Source organism: Pseudophryne corroboree, unplaced genomic scaffold, assembly GCF_028390025.1.
Source record: "Pseudophryne corroboree isolate aPseCor3 unplaced genomic scaffold, aPseCor3.hap2 scaffold_662, whole genome shotgun sequence".
Lineage (NCBI taxonomy): Eukaryota > Metazoa > Chordata > Amphibia > Anura > Myobatrachidae > Pseudophryne > Pseudophryne corroboree.
Window position 1 is genome coordinate 3,701 of NW_026970249.1, and position 18,905 is coordinate 22,605.

An 18,905-nucleotide genomic window follows, 5' to 3' on the forward strand; every position below is an offset into this window, starting at 1 on the left:
TCACACCCCATCATATATCCCCTGTACAGGGAGCTACACACCTACACTCACACTCACCCCCCCCCCCCCCCCCCCATCTCTAGTGCTGACACCATATCACACCCCATCATATATCCCCTGTACAGGGAGCTACACACCTACACTCACACTCACCTCCCCCCCCCCCCCATCTCTAGTGCTGACACCATATCACACCCGATCATATATCCCCTGTACAGGGAGCTACACACCTACACTCACACTCACCTCCCCCCCCATCTCTAGTGCTGACACCATATCACACCCCATCATATATCCCCTGTACAGGGAGCTACACACCTACACTCACACTCACCCCCCCCCCCCTGTACAGGGAGCTACACACCTACACTCACACTCACCCCCCCCCCCCCCCCTGTACAGGGAGCTACACACCTACACTCACACTCACCCCCCCCCCCCCCCTGTACAGGGAGTTGCACACCGACACTCACCGTCTCCCAGCTCCGTGGATCTCTCGTGGTGAGGGCACCGTCTCACCACCTCTGCCACATGCTCGGATTTCTTGTACACGGCGACGGCACGGAGTAGGGAGCCGCAGGGAGGAGGGATCTGCACCCGGATGAGAACGGGACAAGTCTTCGCAGACTGACAGAACAGCTTGTTCAGATCCGTGGAGTACTGCAGAGACAGACAGACAATCACAGGTCAGTCAGAGCGTCAGCTCTCCGGCGTGTGCAGGGTCAGTCACAGAGCGTCAGCTGTCCGGCGTGTGCAGGGTCAGTCACAGAGCGTCAGCTCTCCGGCGTGTGCAGGGTCAGTCACAGAGCGTCAGCTCTCCGGCGTGTGCAGGGTCAGTCACAGAGCGTCAGCTCTCCGGCGTGTGCAGGGTCAGTCACAGAGCGTCAGCTCTCCGGCGTGTGCAGGGTCAGTCACAGAGCGTCAGCTCTCCGGCGTGTGCAGGGTCAGTCACAGAGCGTCAGCTCTCCGGCGTGTGCAGGGTCAGTCACAGAGCGTCAGCTCTCCGGCGTGTGCAGGGTCAGTCACAGAGCGTCAGCTCTCCGGCGTGTGCAGGGTCAGTCACAGAGCGTCAGCTGTCCGGCGTGTGCAGGGTCAGTCACAGAGCGTCAGCTCTCCGGCGTGTGCAGGGTCAGTCACAGAGCGTCAGCTCTCCGGCGTGTGCAGGGTCAGTCACAGAGCGTCAGCTGTCCGGCGTGTGCAGGGTCAGTCACAGAGCGTCAGCTCTCCGGCGTGTGCAGGGTCAGTCACAGAGCGTCAGCTCTCCGGCGTGTGCAGGGTCAGTCACAGAGCGTCAGCTCTCCGGCGTGTGCAGGGTCAGTCACAGAGCGTCAGCTGTCCGGCGTGTGCAGGGTCAGTCACAGAGCGTCAGCTGTCCGGCGTGTGCAGGGTCAGTCACAGAGCGTCAGCTCTCCGGCGTGTGCAGGGTCAGTCACAGAGCGTCAGCTGTCCGGCGTGTGCAGGGTCAGTCACAGAGCGTCAGCTGTCCGGCGTGTGCAGGGTCAGTCAGAGCGTCAGCTGTCCGGCGTGTGCAGGGTCAGTCAGAGCGTCAGCTCTCCGGTGTGTGCAGGGTCAGTCACAGAGCGTCAGCTCCCAGGTGTGTGCAGGGTCAGTCACAGAGCGTCAGCTCCCAGGTGTGTGCAGGGTCAGTCACAGAGCGTCAGCTCTCCGGTGTGTGCAGGGTCAGTCAGAGCGTCAGCTCTCCGGTCTGTGCAGGGTCAGTCAGAGCGTCAGCTCTCCGGTCTGTGCAGGGTCAGTCAGAGCGTCAGCTCTCCGGTCTGTGCAGGGTCAGTCAGAGCGTCAGCTCTCCGGTCTGTGCAGGGTCAGTCAGAGCGTCAGCTCTCCGGTGTGTGCAGGGTCAGTCAGAGCGTCAGCTCTCCGGTGTGTGCAGGGTCAGTCAGAGCGTCAGCTCTCCGGCGTGTGCAGGGTCAGTCACAGAGCGTCAGCTCTCCGGCGTGTGCAGGGTCAGTCAGAGCGTCAGCTCTCCGGTCTGTGCAGGGTCAGTCAGAGCGTCAGCTCTCCAGTCTGTGCAGGGTCAGTCAGAGCGTCAGCTCTCCGGTGTGTGCAGGGTCAGTCAGAGCGTCAGCTCTCCGGTCTGTGCAGGGTCAGTCAGAGCGTCAGGATTCTCCGGTCTGTGCAGGGTCAGTCAGAGCGTCAGCTCTCCGGTGTGTGCAGGGTCAGTCACAGAGCGTCAGCTCTCCGGTGTGTGCAGGGTCAGCCACAGAGTGTCAGCTCTCCGGTCTGTGACTCCCATCTCAAAGGGAGCTGGGAGGAGCCGCAGACACTTGTCCGGACATGTTCCGGGTACACGGGAGCACTCACCGTACAGGTCACACTCTTCGCTGTCCCGTTCTGCTGGAACTCCAGTTTCAGGCCATACTGTCCAGGATAATCCTCTATGGAGGGGACAGCAGAAGAGGGGACCGGGGCGTAAGAACTGCTGATCCCGCCCTCCTGTAAGACGGACATTTCGACAGGCAGCGTGTACCCAAAGTCCTGAGAGAAGGAGACAGACAATAAACGCGCAAGGCGTGTAACAAGACACCCTCTACACGCCCTCCCACCCTAGACCAGCCCAGGAAACCCAAACATAGTCAGGAGACACCCGAGAAAGGGGCTCAGCAGGCAACGCACACAGGGGTCACTCACCAGCATGGAATCTTCCGGACCATTTACAGTGTGGATACTGGCAGGCAGCCTGGAACACAAGTAACACAAGATGAATCACACACAGTGCCCGAAACAGCAGCCCCTCCCCCTGCAGGGTGACAGTGCCCGATACAACGGGCGGCCCCTCCCCCTGCAGGGTGACAGTGACCGACAAAACCAGCGGCCCCTCCCCCTGCAGGGTGACAGTGACCGACACAAACAGCGGCCCCTGCAGGGAGAAGGTGCCCGACACAACCAGCAACCCCTGCCCCTGCAGGGTGACGGTGCCCGGCACAACCAGCGGCCCCTCCCCCTGCAGGGTGACGGTGCCCGGCACAACCAGCGGCCCCTCCCCCTGCAGGGTGACGGTGCCCGGCACAACGAGCGGCCCCTCCCCCTGCAGGGTGACGGTGCCCGGCACAACGAGCGGCCCCTCCCCATGCAGGGTGAGGGTGCCCGACACAACGAGCGGCCCCTCCCCCTGCAGGGTGACGGTGCCTGACACAACGAGCGGCCCCTCCCCATGCAGGGTGACGGTGCCTGACACAACGAGCGGCCCCCTCCCCCTGCAGGGTGACGGTGCCTGACACAATGAGCGGCCCCTCCCCCTGCAGGGTGACAGTGCCTGACACAACCAGCAACCCCAGCCCCCTGCAGGGTGAGGGTGCCCGACGCAACCAGCAACCCCAGCCCCCTGCAGGGTGAGGGTGCCCGACGCAACCAGCAACCCCAGCCCCCTGCAGGGTGAGGGTGCCCGACGCAACCAGCAACCCCAGCCCCCTGCAGGGTGAGGGTGCCCGACGCAACCAGCAACCCCAGCCCCCTGCAGGGTGAGGGTGCCCGACGCAACCAGCGGCCCCTCCCCCTACAGGGAGAGGGTGCCCGACACAACCAGCGGCCCCGCCCCCTGCAGGGTGAGGGTGCATGACTCAACCAGCGGCCCCGCCCCCTGCAGGGTGAGGGTGCATGACTCAACCAGCGGCCCCGCCCCCTGCAGGGTGAGGGTGCATGACTCAACCAGCGGCCACTCCCCCTGCAGGGTGAGGGTGCATGACTCAACCAGCGGCCACTCCCCCTGCAGGGTGAGGGTGCATGACGCAACCAGCGGCCCCGCCCCCTGCAGAGTGAGGGTGCCTGACGCAACCAGTGGCCCCTCCCCCTACAGGGTGACGGTGCCTGACACAACCAGCAACACCTCCCCCTGCAGGATGACAGTGCCTGACAACCAGCAAACCCTCCCCCTGCAGGGTGATGGTGCCTGACAGAACGAGCAGACTCTCCCCCTACAGGGTGACACAAACAGAAGAGGGCTATGAGCCTGTCCCTCCCCCTGCAGGGTGACACAGACAGGAAGGAGCTATGAGCCTGCCCCTCCCCCTGCAGGGTGACACAGACAGGAAGGAGCTATGAATCTGACCCTCAAGATGCTGGGTGACAGACAGAAGGAGGAGGAGCTAGGAGTTTGTCCGTCCCCCTGCAGGGTGACACGGACAGAAGGAGGAGCTATGAGTCTGCCCCTCCCCCTGCAGGGGGACAGACAGAAGGAGAAGCTAGGAGTTTGTCCCTCCCCCTGCAGGGGGACAGACAGTAGAGAGGAGGAGCTAGGAGTTTGTCCCTCCCCCTGCAGGGTGATAGACAGAAGGAGAAGCTAGGAGTTTGTCCCTCCCCCTGCAGGGTGACAGATATAAGATATTAAGGTGACACTTACAGACTCCACAAGTCCTCAAATGTTTCCTGACTCAGCGGAGGGTCCATCCCGGTCTCACTTGGCGGATCCATAACAGGAGGAAGACACTGCAGAGAGAAGATCACATTACTCAGAGTACCAGGAACCCCGGGGTCAGTAGAGGTTACCCCACCCTGCGCGTGCACCGGACATTCTCACCCCACCCTGCGCGTGCACCGGACATTCTCACCCCACCCTGCGCGTGCACCGGACATTCTCACCCCACCCTGCGCGTGCACCGGACATTCTCACCCCACCCTGCGCGTGCACCGGACATTCTCACCCCACCCTGCGCGTGCACCGGACATTCTCACCCCACCCTGCGCGTGCACCGGACATTCTCACCCCACCCTGCGCGTGCACCGGACATTCTCACCCCACCCTGCGCGTGCACCGGACACTATGTGGAGACGTATCTGACTGCAATATGGGCAGCATAGGATCAGGACGGGCGCTACCTCTGTCACCAGGGACCTACATGTGCAGCAATGAGAGTGTGAGAGCAGGGCCCTCCTACCTCTGTCACCAGGGACCTACATGTGCAGCAATGAGAGTGTGAGAGCAGGGCCCTCCTACCTCTGTCACCAGGGACTGACATGTGCAGCAATGAGAGTGTGAGAGCAGGGCCCTCCTACCTCTGTCACCAGGGACCTACATGTGCAGCAATGAGAGTGTGAGAGCAGGGCCCTCCTACCTCTGTCACCAGGTACCGACATGTGCAGCAATGAGAGTGTGAGAGCAGGGCCCTCCTACCTCTGTCACCAGGGACCTACATGTGCAGCAATGAGAGTGTGAGAGCAGGGCCCTCCTACCTCTGTCACCAGGGACCTACATGTGCAGCAATGAGAGTGTGAGAGCAGGGCCCTCCTACCTCTGTCACCAGGGACTGACACGTGCAGCAATGAGAGTGTGAGAGCAGGGCCCTACTACCTCTGTCACCAGGGACTGACATGTGCAGCAATGAGAGTGAGAGAGCAGGGCCCTCCTACCTCTGTCACCAGGGACTGACATGTGCAGCAATAAGAGTGTGAGAGCAGGGCCCTCCTACCTCTGTCACCAGAGACCTACATGTGCAGCAATGAGAGTCTGAGAGCAGGGCCCTCCTACCTCTGTCACCAGGTACTGACATGTGCAGCAATGAGAGTGTGAGAGCAGGGCCCTCCTACCTCTGTCACCAGGGACCTACATGTGCAGCAATGAGAGTGTGAGAGCAGGGCCCTCCTACCTCTGTCACCACGGACTGACATGTGCAGCAATGAGAGTGTGAGAGCAGGGCCCTCCTACCTCTGTCACCAGGGACCTACATGTGCAGCAATGAGAGTCTGAGAGCAGGGCCCTCCTACCTCTGTCACCAGGGACCTACATGTGCAGCAATGAGAGTGTGAGAGCAGGGCCCTCCTACCTCTGTCACCAGGGACGGACATGTGCAGCAATGAGAGTCTGAGAGCAGGGCCCTCCTACCTCTGTCACCAGGGACTGACATGTGCAGCAATGAGAGTGTGAGAGCAGGGCCCTCCTACCTCTGTCACCAGGGACCTACATGTGCAGCAATGAGAGTGTGAGAGCAGGGCCCTCCTACCTCTGTCACCAGGGACCTACATGTGCAGCAATGAGAGTGTGAGAGCAGGGCCCTCCTACCTCTGTCACCAGGGACTGACATGTGCAGCAATGAGAGTGTGAGAGCAGGGCCCTCCTGCCTCTGTCACCAGGGACCTACATGTGCAGCAATGAAAGTGTGAGAGCAGGGCCCTCCTACCTCTGTCACCAGGGACCTACATGTGCAGCAATGAGAGTGTGAGAGCAGGGCCCTCCTACCTCTGTCACCAGGGACTGACATGTGCAGCAATGAGAGTGTGAGAGCAGGGCCCTCCTACCTCTGTCACCAGGGACCTACATGTGCAGCAAAGAGAGTCTGAGAGCAGGGCCCTCCTACCTCTGTCACCAGGTACTGACATGTGCAGCAATGAGAGTGTGAGAGCAGGGCCCTCCTACCTCTGTCACCAGGGACCTACATGTGCAGCAATGAGAGTGTGAGAGCAGGGCCCTCCTACCTCTGTCACCAGGGACCTACATGTGCAGCAATGAGAGTGTGAGAGCAGGGCCCTACTACCTCTATCACCAGGGACCTACATGTGCAGCAATGAGAGTCTGAGAGCAGGGCCCTCCTACCTCTGTCACCAGGGACCTACATGTGCAGCAATGAGAGTGTGAGAGCAGGGCCCTCCTACCTCTGTCACCAGGGACTGACATGTGCAGCAATAAGAGTGTGAGAGCAGGGCCCTCCTACCTCTGTCACCAGAGACCTACATGTGCAGCAATGAGAGTCTGAGAGCAGGGCCCTCCTACCTCTGTCACCAGGTACTGACATGTGCAGCAATGAGAGTGTGAGAGCAGGGCCCTCCTACCTCTGTCACCAGGGACCTACATGTGCAGCAATGAGAGTCTGAGAGCAGGGCCCTCCTACCTCTGTCACCAGGGACCTACATGTGCAGCAATGAGAGTGTGAGAGCAGGGCCCTCCTACCTCTGTCACCAGGGACGGACATGTGCAGCAATGAGAGTGTGAGAGCAGGGCCCTCCTACCTCTGTCACCAGGGACCTACATGTGCAGCAATGAGAGTCTGAGAGCAGGGCCCTCCTACCTCTGTCACCAGGGACCTACATGTGCAGCAATGAGAGTTTGAGAGCAGGGCCCTCCTACCTCTGTCACCAGGGACCTACATGTGCAGCAATGAGAGTGAGAGAGCAGGGCCCTCCTACCTCTGTCACCAGGGACTGACATGTGCAGCAATGAGAGTGTGAGAGCAGGGCCCTCCTACCTCTGTCACCAGGGACCTACATGTGCAGCAATGAGAGTGTGAGAGCAGGGCCCTCCTACCTCTGTCACCAGGGACTGACATGTGCAGCAATGAGAGTGTGAGAGCAGGGCCCTCCTACCTCTGTCACCAGGGACCTACATGTGCAGCAATGAAAGTGTGAGAGCAGGGCCCTCCTACCTCTGTCACCAGGGACCTACATGTGCAGCAATGAGAGTGTGAGAGCAGGGCCCTCCTACCTCTGTCACCAGGGACCTACATGTGCAGCAATGAGAGTCTGAGAGCAGGGCCCTCCTACCTCTGTCACCAGGGACTGACATGTGCAGCAATGAGAGTGTGAGAGCAGGGCCCTCCTACCTCTGTCACCAGGTACTGACATGTGCAGCAATGAGAGTCTGAGAGCAGGGCCCTCCTACCTCTGTCACCAGGGACTGACATGTGCAGCAATGAGAGTGTGAGAGCAGGGCCCTCCTACCTCTGTCACCAGGGACGGACATGTGCAGCAATGAGAGTGTGAGAGCAGGGCCCTCCTACCTCTGTCACCAGGGACCTACATGTGCAGCAATGAGAGTGTGAGAGCAGGGCCCTCCTACCTCTGTCACCAGGGACCTACATGTGCAGCAATGAGAGTGTGAGAGCAGGGCCCTCCTACCTCTGTCACCAGGGACTGACATGTGCAGCAATGAGTGTGAGAGAGCAGGGCCCTCCTACCTCTGTCACCAGGGACTGACATGTGCAGCAATAAGAGTGTGAGAGCAGGGCCCTCCTACCTCTGTCACCAGGTACTGACATGTGCAGCAATGAGTGTGAGAGAGCAGGGCCTTCCTACCTCTGTCACCAGGGACTGACATGTGCAGCAATGAGAGTGAGAGAGCAGGGCCCTCCTACCTCTGTCACTAGGGACTGACATGTGCAGCAATGAGAGTGTGAGAGCAGGGCCCTCCTACCTCTGTCACCAGGGACCTACATGTGCAGCAATGAGAGTGTGAGAGCAGGGCCCTCCTACCTCTGTCACCAGGGACCTACATGTGCAGCAATGAGAGTGTGAGAGCAGGGCCCTCCTACCTCTGTCACCAGGGACTGACATGTGCAGCAGTGAGAGTGTGAGAGCAGGGCCCTCCTACCTCTGTCACCAGGGACCTACATGTGCAGCAATGAGAGTGTGAGAGCAGGGCCCTCCTACCTCTGTCAACAGGGACTGACATGTGCAGCAGTGAGAGTGTGAGAGCAGGGCCCTCCTACCTCTGTCACCAGGGACCTACATGTGCAGCAATGAGAGTGTGAGAGCAGGGCCCTCCTACCTCTGTCACCAGGGACCTACATGTGCAGCAATGAGAGTGTGAGAGCAGGGCCCTCCTACCTCTGTCACCAGGGACCGACATGTGCAGCAATGAGAGTCTGAGAGCAGGGCCCTCCTACCTCTGTCACCAGGGACCTACATGTGCAGCAATGAGAGTGTGAGAGCAGGGCCCTCCTACCTCTGTCACCAGGGACCTACATGTGCAGCAATGAGAGTGTGAGAGCAGGGCCCTCCTACCTCTGTCACCAGGGACTGACATGTGCAGCAATGAGTGTGAGAGAGCAGGGCCCTCCTACCTCTGTCACCAGGGACCTACATGTGCAGCAATGAGAGTGTGAGAGCAGGGCCCTCCTACCTCTGTCACCAGGGATCTACATGTGCAGCAATGAGAGTGTGAGAGCAGGGCCCTCCTACCTCTGTCACAGGTTTATAGGTATATAGGTCTCAGCAGTGACAGGCCCCCGGTGTGTGAGGTATATAGGTCTCAGCAGTGACAGGCCCCGGTGTGTGAGGTATATAGGTCTCAGCAGTGACAGGCCCCGGTGTGTGAGGTATATAGGTCTCAGCAGTGACAGGCTCCGGTGTGTGAGGTATATAGGTCTCAGCAGTGACAGGCTCCGGTGTGTGAGGTATATAGGTCTCAGCAGTGACAGGCTCCGGTGTGTGGGGTATATAGGTCTCAGCAGTGACAGGCTCCGGTGTGTGGGGTATATAGGTCTCAGCAGTGACATGCCCCGGTGTGTGCGGTATATAGGTCTCAGCAGTGACAGGCCCCGGTGTGTGAGGTATATAGGTCTCAGCAGTAACAGGCTCCGGTGTGTGAGGTATATAGGTCTCAGCAGTAACAGGCTCCGGTGTGTGAGGTATATAGGTCTCAGCAGTGACAGGCTCCGGTGTGTGAGGTATATAGGTCTCAGCAGTAACAGGCCCCGGTGTGTGAGGTATATAGGTCTCAGCAGTGACAGGCCCCGGTGTGTGCGGTATATAGGTCTCTCAGCAGTGACAGGCTCCGGTGTGTGCGGTATATAGGTCTCAGCAGTGACAGGCTCCGGTGTGTGGGGTATATAGGTCTCAGCAGTGACAGGCCCCGGTGTGTGCGGTATATAGGTCTCAGCAGTGACAGGCCCCGGTGTGTGAGGTATATAGGTCTCAGCAGTAACAGGCTCCGGTGTGTGAGGTATATAGGTCTCAGCAGTGACAGGCCCCGGTGTGTGAGGTATATAGGTCTCAGCAGTGACAGGCCCCGGTGTGTGAGGTATATAGGTCTCAGCAGTGACAGGCTCCGGTGTGTGAGGTATATAGGTCTCAGCAGTGACAGGCTCCGGTGTGTGAGGTATATAGGTCTCAGCAGTGACAGGCTCCGGTGTGTGCGGTATATAGGTCTCAGCAGTGACAGGCCCCGGTGTGTGGGGTATATAGGTCTCAGCAGTGACAGGCTCCGGTGTGTGAGGTATATAGGTCTCAGCAGTGACAGGCCCCGGTGTGTGGGGTATATAGGTCTCAGCAGTGACAGGCTCCGGTGTGTGAGGTATATAGGTCTCAGCAGTGACAGGCTCCGGTGTGTGAGGTATATAGGTCTCAGCAGTAACAGGCTCCGGTGTGTGAGGTATATAGGTCTCAGCAGTGACAGGCTCCGGTGTGTGAGGTATATAGGTCTCAGCAGTAACAGGCTCCGGTGTGTGAGGTATATAGGTCTCAGCAGTGACAGGCTCCGGTGTGTGAGGTATATAGGTCTCAGCAGTGACAGGCCCCGGTGTGTGCGGTATATAGGTCTCTCAGCAGTGACAGGCTCCGGTGTGTGCGGTATATAGGTCTCAGCAGTGACAGGCTCCGGTGTGTGGGGTATATAGGTCTCAGCAGTGACAGGCCCCGGTGTGTGCGGTATATAGGTCTCAGCAGTGACAGGCCCCGGTGTGTGAGGTATATAGGTCTCAGCAGTGACAGGCTCCGGTGTGTGAGGTATATAGGTCTCAGCAGTGACAGGCCCCGGTGTGTGAGGTATATAGGTCTCAGCAGTGACAGGCCCCGGTGTGTGAGGTATATAGGTCTCAGCAGTGACAGGCTCCGGTGTGTGAGGTATATAGGTCTCAGCAGTGACAGGCTCCGGTGTGTGAGGTATATAGGTCTCAGCAGTGACAGGCTCCGGTGTGTGCGGTATATAGGTCTCAGCAGTGACAGGCCCCGGTGTGTGGGGTATATAGGTCTCAGCAGTGACAGGCTCCGGTGTGTGAGGTATATAGGTCTCAGCAGTGACAGGCCCCGGTGTGTGGGGTATATAGGTCTCAGCAGTGACAGGCTCCGGTGTGTGAGGTATATAGGTCTCAGCAGTGACAGGCTCCGGTGTGTGAGGTATATAGGTCTCAGCAGTGACAGGCTCCGGTGTGTGCGGTATATAGGTCTCAGCAGTGACAGGCCCCGGTGTGTGGGGTATATAGGTCTCAGCAGTGACAGGCTCCGGTGTGTGAGGTATATAGGTCTCAGCAGTGACAGGCTCCGGTGTGTGCGGTATATAGGTCTCAGCAGTGACAGGCCCCGGTGTGTGGGGTATATAGGTCTCAGCAGTGACAGGCTCCGGTGTGTGAGATATATAGGTCTCAGCAGTGACAGGCCCCAGTGTGTGGGGTATATAGGTCTCAGCAGTGACAGGCTCCAGTGTGTGAGGTATATAGGTCTCAGCAGTGACAGGCTCCGGTGTGTGCGGTATATAGGTCTCAGCAGTGACAGGCCCCGGTGTGTGGGGTATATAGGTCTCAGCAGTGACAGGCTCCGGTGTGTGAGGTATATAGGTCTCAGCAGTGACAGGCCCCGGTGTGTGGGGTATATAGGTCTCAGCAGTGACAGGCTCCGGTGTGTGAGGTATATAGGTCTCAGCAGTGACAGGCTCCGGTGTGTGAGGTATATAGGTCTCAGCAGTGACAGGCTCCGGTGTGTGCGGTATATAGGTCTCAGCAGTGACAGGCCCCGGTGTGTGGGGTATATAGGTCTCAGCAGTGACAGGCTCCGGTGTGTGAGATATATAGGTCTCAGCAGTGACAGGCCCCAGTGTGTGGGGTATATAGGTCTCAGCAGTGACAGGCCCTGGTGTGTGAGGTATATAGGTCTCAGCAGTGACAGGCTCTGGTGTGTGAGGTATATACTAGGTCTCAGCAGTGACAGGCTCTGGTGTGTGAGGTATATAGGTCTCAGCAGTGACAGGCCCCGGTGTGTGAGGTATATAGGTCTCAGCAGTGACAGGCCCCGGTGTGTGGGGTATATAGGTCTCAGCAGTGACAGGCCCCGGTGTGTGGGGTATATAGGTCTCAGCAGTGACAGGCCCCGGTGTGTGAGGTATATAGGTCTCAGCAGTGACAGGCCCCGGTGTGTGGGGTATATAGGTCTCAGCAGTGACAGGCTCCGGTGTGTGCGGTATATAGGTCTCAGCAGTGACAGGCCCCGGTGTGTGGGGTATATAGGTCTCAGCAGTGACAGGCTCCGGTGTGTGAGATATATAGGTCTCAGCAGTGACAGGCCCCAGTGTGTGGGGTATATAGGTCTCAGCAGTGACAGGCTCCAGTGTGTGAGGTATATAGGTCTCAGCAGTGACAGGCTCCGGTGTGTGGGGTATATAGGTCTCAGCAGTGACAGGCCCCGGTGTGTGGGGTATATAGGTCTCAGCAGTGACAGGCTCCGGTGTGTGCGGTATATAGGTCTCAGCAGTGACAGGCCCCGGTGTGTGAGGTATATAGGTCTCAGCAGTGACAGGCTCCGGTGTGTGAGGTATATAGGTCTCAGCAGTGACAGGCTCCGGTGTGTGAGGTATATAGGTCTCAGCAGTGACAGGCCCCGGTGTGTGCGGTATATAGGTCTCAGCAGTGACAGGCCCCGGTGTGTGCGGTATATAGGTCTCAGCAGTGACAGGCTCCGGTGTGTGAGGTATATAGGTCTCAGCAGTGACAGGCTCCGGTGTGTGCGGTATATAGGTCTCAGCAGTGACAGGCTCCGGTGTGTGCGGTATATAGGTCTCAGCAGTGACAGGCTCCGGTGTGTGAGGTATATAGGTCTCAGCAGTGACAGGCCCCGGTGTGTGCGGTATATAGGTCTCAGCAGTGACAGGCTCCGGTGTGTGAGGTATATAGGTCTCAGCAGTGACAGGCCCCGGTGTGTGAGGTATATAGGTCTCAGCAGTGACAGGCCCCGGTGTGTGCGGTATATAGGTCTCAGCAGTGACAGGCTCCGGTGTGTGAGGTATATAGGTCTCAGCAGTGACAGGCTCCGGTGTGTGAGGTATATAGGTCTCAGCAGTGACAGGCTCTGGTGTGTGAGGTATATAGGTCTCAGCAGTGACAGGCCCCGGTGTGTGCGGTATATAGGTCTCTCAGCAGTGACAGGCTCCGGTGTGTGCGGTATATAGGTCTCAGCAGTAACAGGCCCCGGTGTGTGAGGTATATAGGTCTCAGCAGTGACAGGCCCCGGTGTGTGCGGTATATAGGTCTCAGCAGTGACAGGCCCCGGTGTGTGTGGGGTATATAGGTCTCAGCAGTGACAGGCCCCGGTGTGTGAGGTATATAGGTCTCAGCAGTGACAGGCTCCGGTGTGTGTGGGGTATATAGGTCTCAGCAGTGACAGGCCCCGGTGTGTGAGGTATATAGGTCTCAGCAGTGACAGGCTCCGGTGTGTGAGGTATATAGGTCTCAGCAGTGACAGGCCCCGGTGTGTGGGGTATATAGGTCTCAGCAGTGACAGGCCCCGGTGTGTGGGGTATATAGGTCTCAGCAGTGACAGGCCCCGGTGTGTGGGGTATATAGGTCTCAGCAGTGACAGGCTCCGGTGTGTGCGGTATATAGGTCTCAGCAGTGACAGGCCCCGGTGTGTGCGGTATATAGGTCTCAGCAGTGACAGGCCCCGGTGTGTGCGGTATATAGCTCTCAGCATAGTATATACAGCATCCCCAGCACGGCCTCATACACCGTATTAATCAGTGTGACAATCCTCGGCACAGTCACCTATATACGGCACAGATAAGTGGCCGGCGTTATACATTGTGCGGGGAGTGTAGGGAACCCCCTCCATATATCAGTGGTATGTTCTAGGCTCGCTGGTAGCTGCTGGAGCCGGACCGTACCACCGCTATGGGTAGGGGAGCAAATGGAGACGGCCGGATGTGAAAGTCAGCTACGAGTACTGTCACCATGGCGACAACCGAGAGGGCGGAGCCTGCAGAGGAAGCGCACAGATCCCTCCACGCTGGAGACCGGAAGCCAGGCAGTAAAGCGGAAGTGCGTCATCGGGGGAGGAGCCGCAATAGATGTAAACAGAGCGTACATGCAGTGACAGGCAGCGCAGCGGTGACTGTCGCGATAAATCACCGACCTTATCACCCGTCACGATACAAGATGTACGCCCGATACGGTGCTAGAATGAATACCAAAGGGGGTATTCAATAGACCTGCTAATTCAATGGGGGTGGAAGGGTGGCGGGCGTTTACACCCGGGGCTGTGTAATCAGAGCCCCTCATTCTCACCCCTTCCTCAGGAATCCGGGATCAGCGGGGACTGCAAGCCATATATCCGTGAACCGCAGCCTGGCATTAGGAATGTCCCCCCCAGGTATCCCCCAGACATACCGCACCCTTCCCGCCTCTATAGGGCGATCACCAGCCCGGTGTCATCACCGAGTATACCGAATGTCCCCCAGACATACCGCCCCCTTCCCGCCTCTATAGGGCGATCACCAGCCCGGTGTCATCACCGAGTATACCGAATGTCCCCCCCAGGTGTCCCCCAGACATACCGCCCCCATCCCGCCTCTATAAGGCGATCACCAGCCCGGTGTCATCACCGAGTATACCGAATGTCCCCCCCAGGTGTCCACCAGACATACCGCCCCCTCCCCGCCTCTATACGGCGATCACCAGCCCGATGTCATCACCGAGTATACCGAATGTCCCCCCCAGGTGTCCCCCAGACATACCGCCCCCTTCCCGCCTCTATAGGGCGATCACCAGCCCGGTATCATCACCGAGTATACCGAATGTTCCCCCCAGGTGTCCCCCAGACATACCGCCCCCTTCCCGCCTCTATAGGGCGATCACCAGCCAGGTGTCATCACATTATACCGAATGTCCCCCCCCAGGTGTCCCCCAGACATACCGCCCCCTTCCCGCCTCTATAGGGCGATCACCAGCCCGGTGTCATCACATAGTATACCGAATGTCCCCCCCCAGGTGTCCACCAGACATACCGCCCCCTCCCCGCCTCTATACGGCGATCACCAGCCCGATGTCATCACCGAGTATACCGAATGTCCCCCCCAGGTGTCCCCCAGACATACCGCCCCCTTCCCGCCTCTATAGGGCGATCACCAGCCCGGTGTCATCACCGAGTATACCGAATGTCCCCCCCAGGTGTCCACCAGACATACCGCCCCCTCCCCGCCTCTATACGGCGATCACCAGCCCGATGTCATCACCGAGTATACCGAATGTCCCCCAGACATACCGCCCCCTTCCCGCCTCTATAGGGCGATCACCAGCCCGGTGTCATCACCGAGTATACCGAATGTCCCCCCCAGGTGTCCCCCAGACATACCGCCCCCATCCCGCCTCTATAAGGCGATCACCAGCCCGGTGTCATCACCGAGTATACCGAATGTCCCCCCCAGGTGTCCACCAGACATACCGCCCCCTCCCCGCCTCTATACGGCGATCACCAGCCCGATGTCATCACCGAGTATACCGAATGTCCCCCCCAGGTGTCCCCCAGACATACCGCCCCCTTCCCGCCTCTATAGGGCGATCACCAGCCCGGTATCATCACCGAGTATACCGAATGTTCCCCCCAGGTGTCCCCCAGACATACCGCCCCCTTCCCGCCTCTATAGGGCGATCACCAGCCAGGTGTCATCACATTATACCGAATGTCCCCCCCCCAGGTGTCCCCCAGACATACCGCCCCCTTCCCGCCTCTATAGGGCGATCACCAGCCCGGTGTCATCACATAGTATACCGAATGTCCCCCCCCAGGTGTCCACCAGACATACCGCCCCCTCCCCGCCTCTATACGGCGATCACCAGCCCGATGTCATCACCGAGTATACCGAATGTCCCCCCCAGGTGTCCCCCAGACATACCGCCCCCTTCCCGCCTCTATAGGGCGATCACCAGCCCGGTGTCATCACCGAGTATACCGAATGTCCCCCCCAGGTGTCCACCAGACATACCGCCCCCTCCCCGCCTCTATACGGCGATCACCAGCCCGATGTCATCACCGAGTATACCGAATGTCCCCCCCAGGTGTCCCCCAGACATACCGCCCCCTTCCCGCCTCTATAGGGCGATCACCAGCCCGGTATCATCACCGAGTATACCGAATGTTCCCCCCAGGTGTCCCCCAGACATACCGCCCCCTTCCCGCCTCTATAGGGCGATCACCAGCCCGGTGTCATCACCGAGTATACCGAATGTCCCCCCAGGTGTCCAAGACATACCGCCCCCTTCCCGCCTCTATAGGGCGATCACCAGCCCGATATCATCACCGAGTATACCGAATGTCCCCCCCAGGTGTCCCCCAGACATACCGCCCCCTTCCCGCCTCTATAGGGCGATCACCAGCCAGGTGTCATCACATATTATACCGAATGTCCCCCCCCAGGTGTCCCCCAGACATACCGCCCCCTTCCCGCCTCTATAGGGCGATCACCAGCCCGATGTCATCACCGAGTATACCGAATGTCCCCCCCACGTGTCCCCCAGACATACTGCCCCCTTCCCGCCTCTATAGGGCGATCACCAGCCCGCTGTTACCACCGAGTATACCGAATGTCCCCCCCAGACATACCGCCCCCTTCCCGCCTCTATAGGGCGATCACCAGCCCGGTGTTACCACCGAGTATACGGAATGTCCCCCCCAGGTGTCCCCCAGACATACCGCCCCCTTCCCACCTCTATAGGGCGATCACAGAGTATACCGAATGTCCCCCCTAGACATACCGCCCCCACCTCGCCTCTATAGGGCGATCACCAGCCCGGTGTTACCACCGAGTATACCGAATGTGTCCTCCAGACATACCGCCCCCTTCCCGCCTCTATAGGGCAATCACCAGCCCGGTGTTACCACCAAGTATACGGAATGTCCCCCCCAGGTGTCCCCCAGACATACCGCCCCCTTCCCACCTCTATAGGGCGATCACAGAGTATACCGAATGTCCCCTCCAGACATCCCGCCTCTATAGGGCGATCACCAGCCCGGTGTTACCACCAAGTATACCGAATGTCCCCCCCAGGTGTCCCCCAGACATACCGCCCCCTTCCCGCCTCTATAGGGCAATCACCAGCCCGGTATCATCACAGAGTATACTGGCACCATATACTAATCGCCGCTCACACTTCCCATGCACGCTCCGCTACAGCCACCCGGCATGTAAAGCAGCGCACGCTTCGCTACAGCCACCCGGCGTGTAAAGCAGCGCACGCTCCGCTACAGCCACCCGGCGTGTAAAGCAGCGCACGCTCCGCTACAGCCACCCGGCGTGTAAAGCAGCGCACGCTCCGCTACAGCCACCCGGCGTGTAAAGCAGCGCACGCTCCGCTACAGCCACCCGGCGTGTAAAGCAGCGCACGCTCTCACACCTCATTATCAATCTGAATCGCATGAGATTTTCAGTGAACGTACAAAACTAACAATCTGACGCTGTTGTGCAATGTACGGGGATAACACAATGGCCGAATCCTCATCACCGGCACGGTGACCCCACCAACTCTGGTCCCGGCCAATCACCGGCATTGTGACCCCACCAACTCTTATCCCGGCCAATCACCAGCATTGTGACCCCGCCAACTCTGGTCCCGGCCAATCACCGGCATTGTGACACCGCCAATTCTGGTCCCGGCCAATCACTGAACAAGCATGTAGCAGCGGATATACAAGCATTAGGCGACAAAGGATATTACAGTAAGGTTGGTGGAGCAGTATATGGAGCTGACAGAGGACAGTGCCTGGCCAGTGGGGTATAAAGAGGACCGTATAAAGGCTATAGGGTGACCGAGGTGTATATATGGGGATACAGGGCTGGGTGGGAGGTGTATATATGGGGATACAGGGGGGTGGGAGGTGAGGTATATATGGTGATACGGAGGAGGTGAGAGGTGAGGTATATATGGTGATACGGAGGAGGTGAGAGGTATATATGGTGATACGGAGGAGGTGAGAGGTATATATGGTGATACGGAGGAGGTGAGAGGTATATATGGTGATACGGAGGAGGTGAGAGGTATATATGGTGATACGGAGGAGGTGAGAGGTATATATGGTGATACGGAGGAGGTGAGAGGTATATATGGTGATACGGAGGAGGTGAGAGGTATATATGGTGATACGGAGGAGGTGAGAGGTATATATGGTGATACGGAGGAGGTGAGAGGTATATATGGTGATACGGAGGAGGTGAGAGGTATATATGGTGATACGGAGGAGGTGAGAGGTATATATGGTGATACGGAGGAGGTGAGAGGTATATATGGTGATACGGAGGAGGTGAGAGGTATATATGGTGATACGGAGGAGGTGAGAGGTATATATGGGGAGACGGAGGAGGTGAGAGGTATATATGGGGAGACGGAGGAGGTGAGAGGTATATATGGGGAGACGGAGGAGGTGAGAGGTATATATGGGGAGACGGAGGAGGTGAGAGGTATATATGGGGAGACGGAGGAGGTGAGAGGTATATATGGGGAGACGGATGAGGTGAGAGGTATATATGGGGAGACGGATGAGGTGAGAGGTATATATGGGGAGACGGAGGAGGTGAGAGGTATATATGGTGATACGGATGAGGTGAGAGGTATATATGGTGATACGGATGAGGTGAGAGGTATATATGGTGATACGGATGAGGTGAGAGGTATATATGGTGATACGGATGAGGCGAGAGGTATATATGGTGATACGGATGAGGCGAGAGGTATATATGGTGATACGGATGAGGCGAGAGGTATATATGGTGATACGGATGAGGCGAGAGGTATATATGGTGATACGGATGAGGCGAGAGGTATATATGGTGAAACGGATGAGGCGAGAGGTATATATGGTGATACGGATGAGGCGAGAGGTATATATGGTGATACGGATGAGGCGAGAGGTATATATGGGGAGACAGAGGAGGTGAGCGGTATATATGGTGAAACAGAGGAGGTGAGAGGTATATATGGTGAGACAGAGGAGGTGAGTGGTGTATATATCGGGATTCAGTGTAGGTAGGAGGTGTATATCGGGACACAGGGTGACTCACCGGTATCGGGAGCAGACAGATCGGGAGTCCGCGGTCCTCGTGTTGGGAATTCCCCAACAACGCCCGTCATGCACCGCGACTGCCACGCCCACAACACACACAGCGCTTCATTGCAGCAGCTTCCGGGTATAAGGTGGAACGCACATCACGT

At 58.3% G+C, this 18,905-nt stretch overlaps 1 protein-coding gene across 1 annotated transcript; it reads right to left on the reverse strand.

Annotated features, from left to right (window-relative positions):
- Nucleotides 1-473: 473 nt before the first annotated feature.
- LOC135036848 (cellular tumor antigen p53-like) lies at nt 474-18,867 on the reverse strand (the record flags this gene model as incomplete). The annotated part of the gene is made up of 5 exons (XM_063954488.1): nt 18,755-18,867; nt 4,355-4,440; nt 2,647-2,695; nt 2,320-2,493; nt 474-660 (listed from the first exon to the last, which is right to left on the reverse strand). Coding segments are annotated over exons 2-5 (481 nt in total), but the record flags the coding sequence as incomplete, so codon positions are not given.
- Between the last annotated feature and the right edge of the window lie 38 nt (nt 18,868-18,905).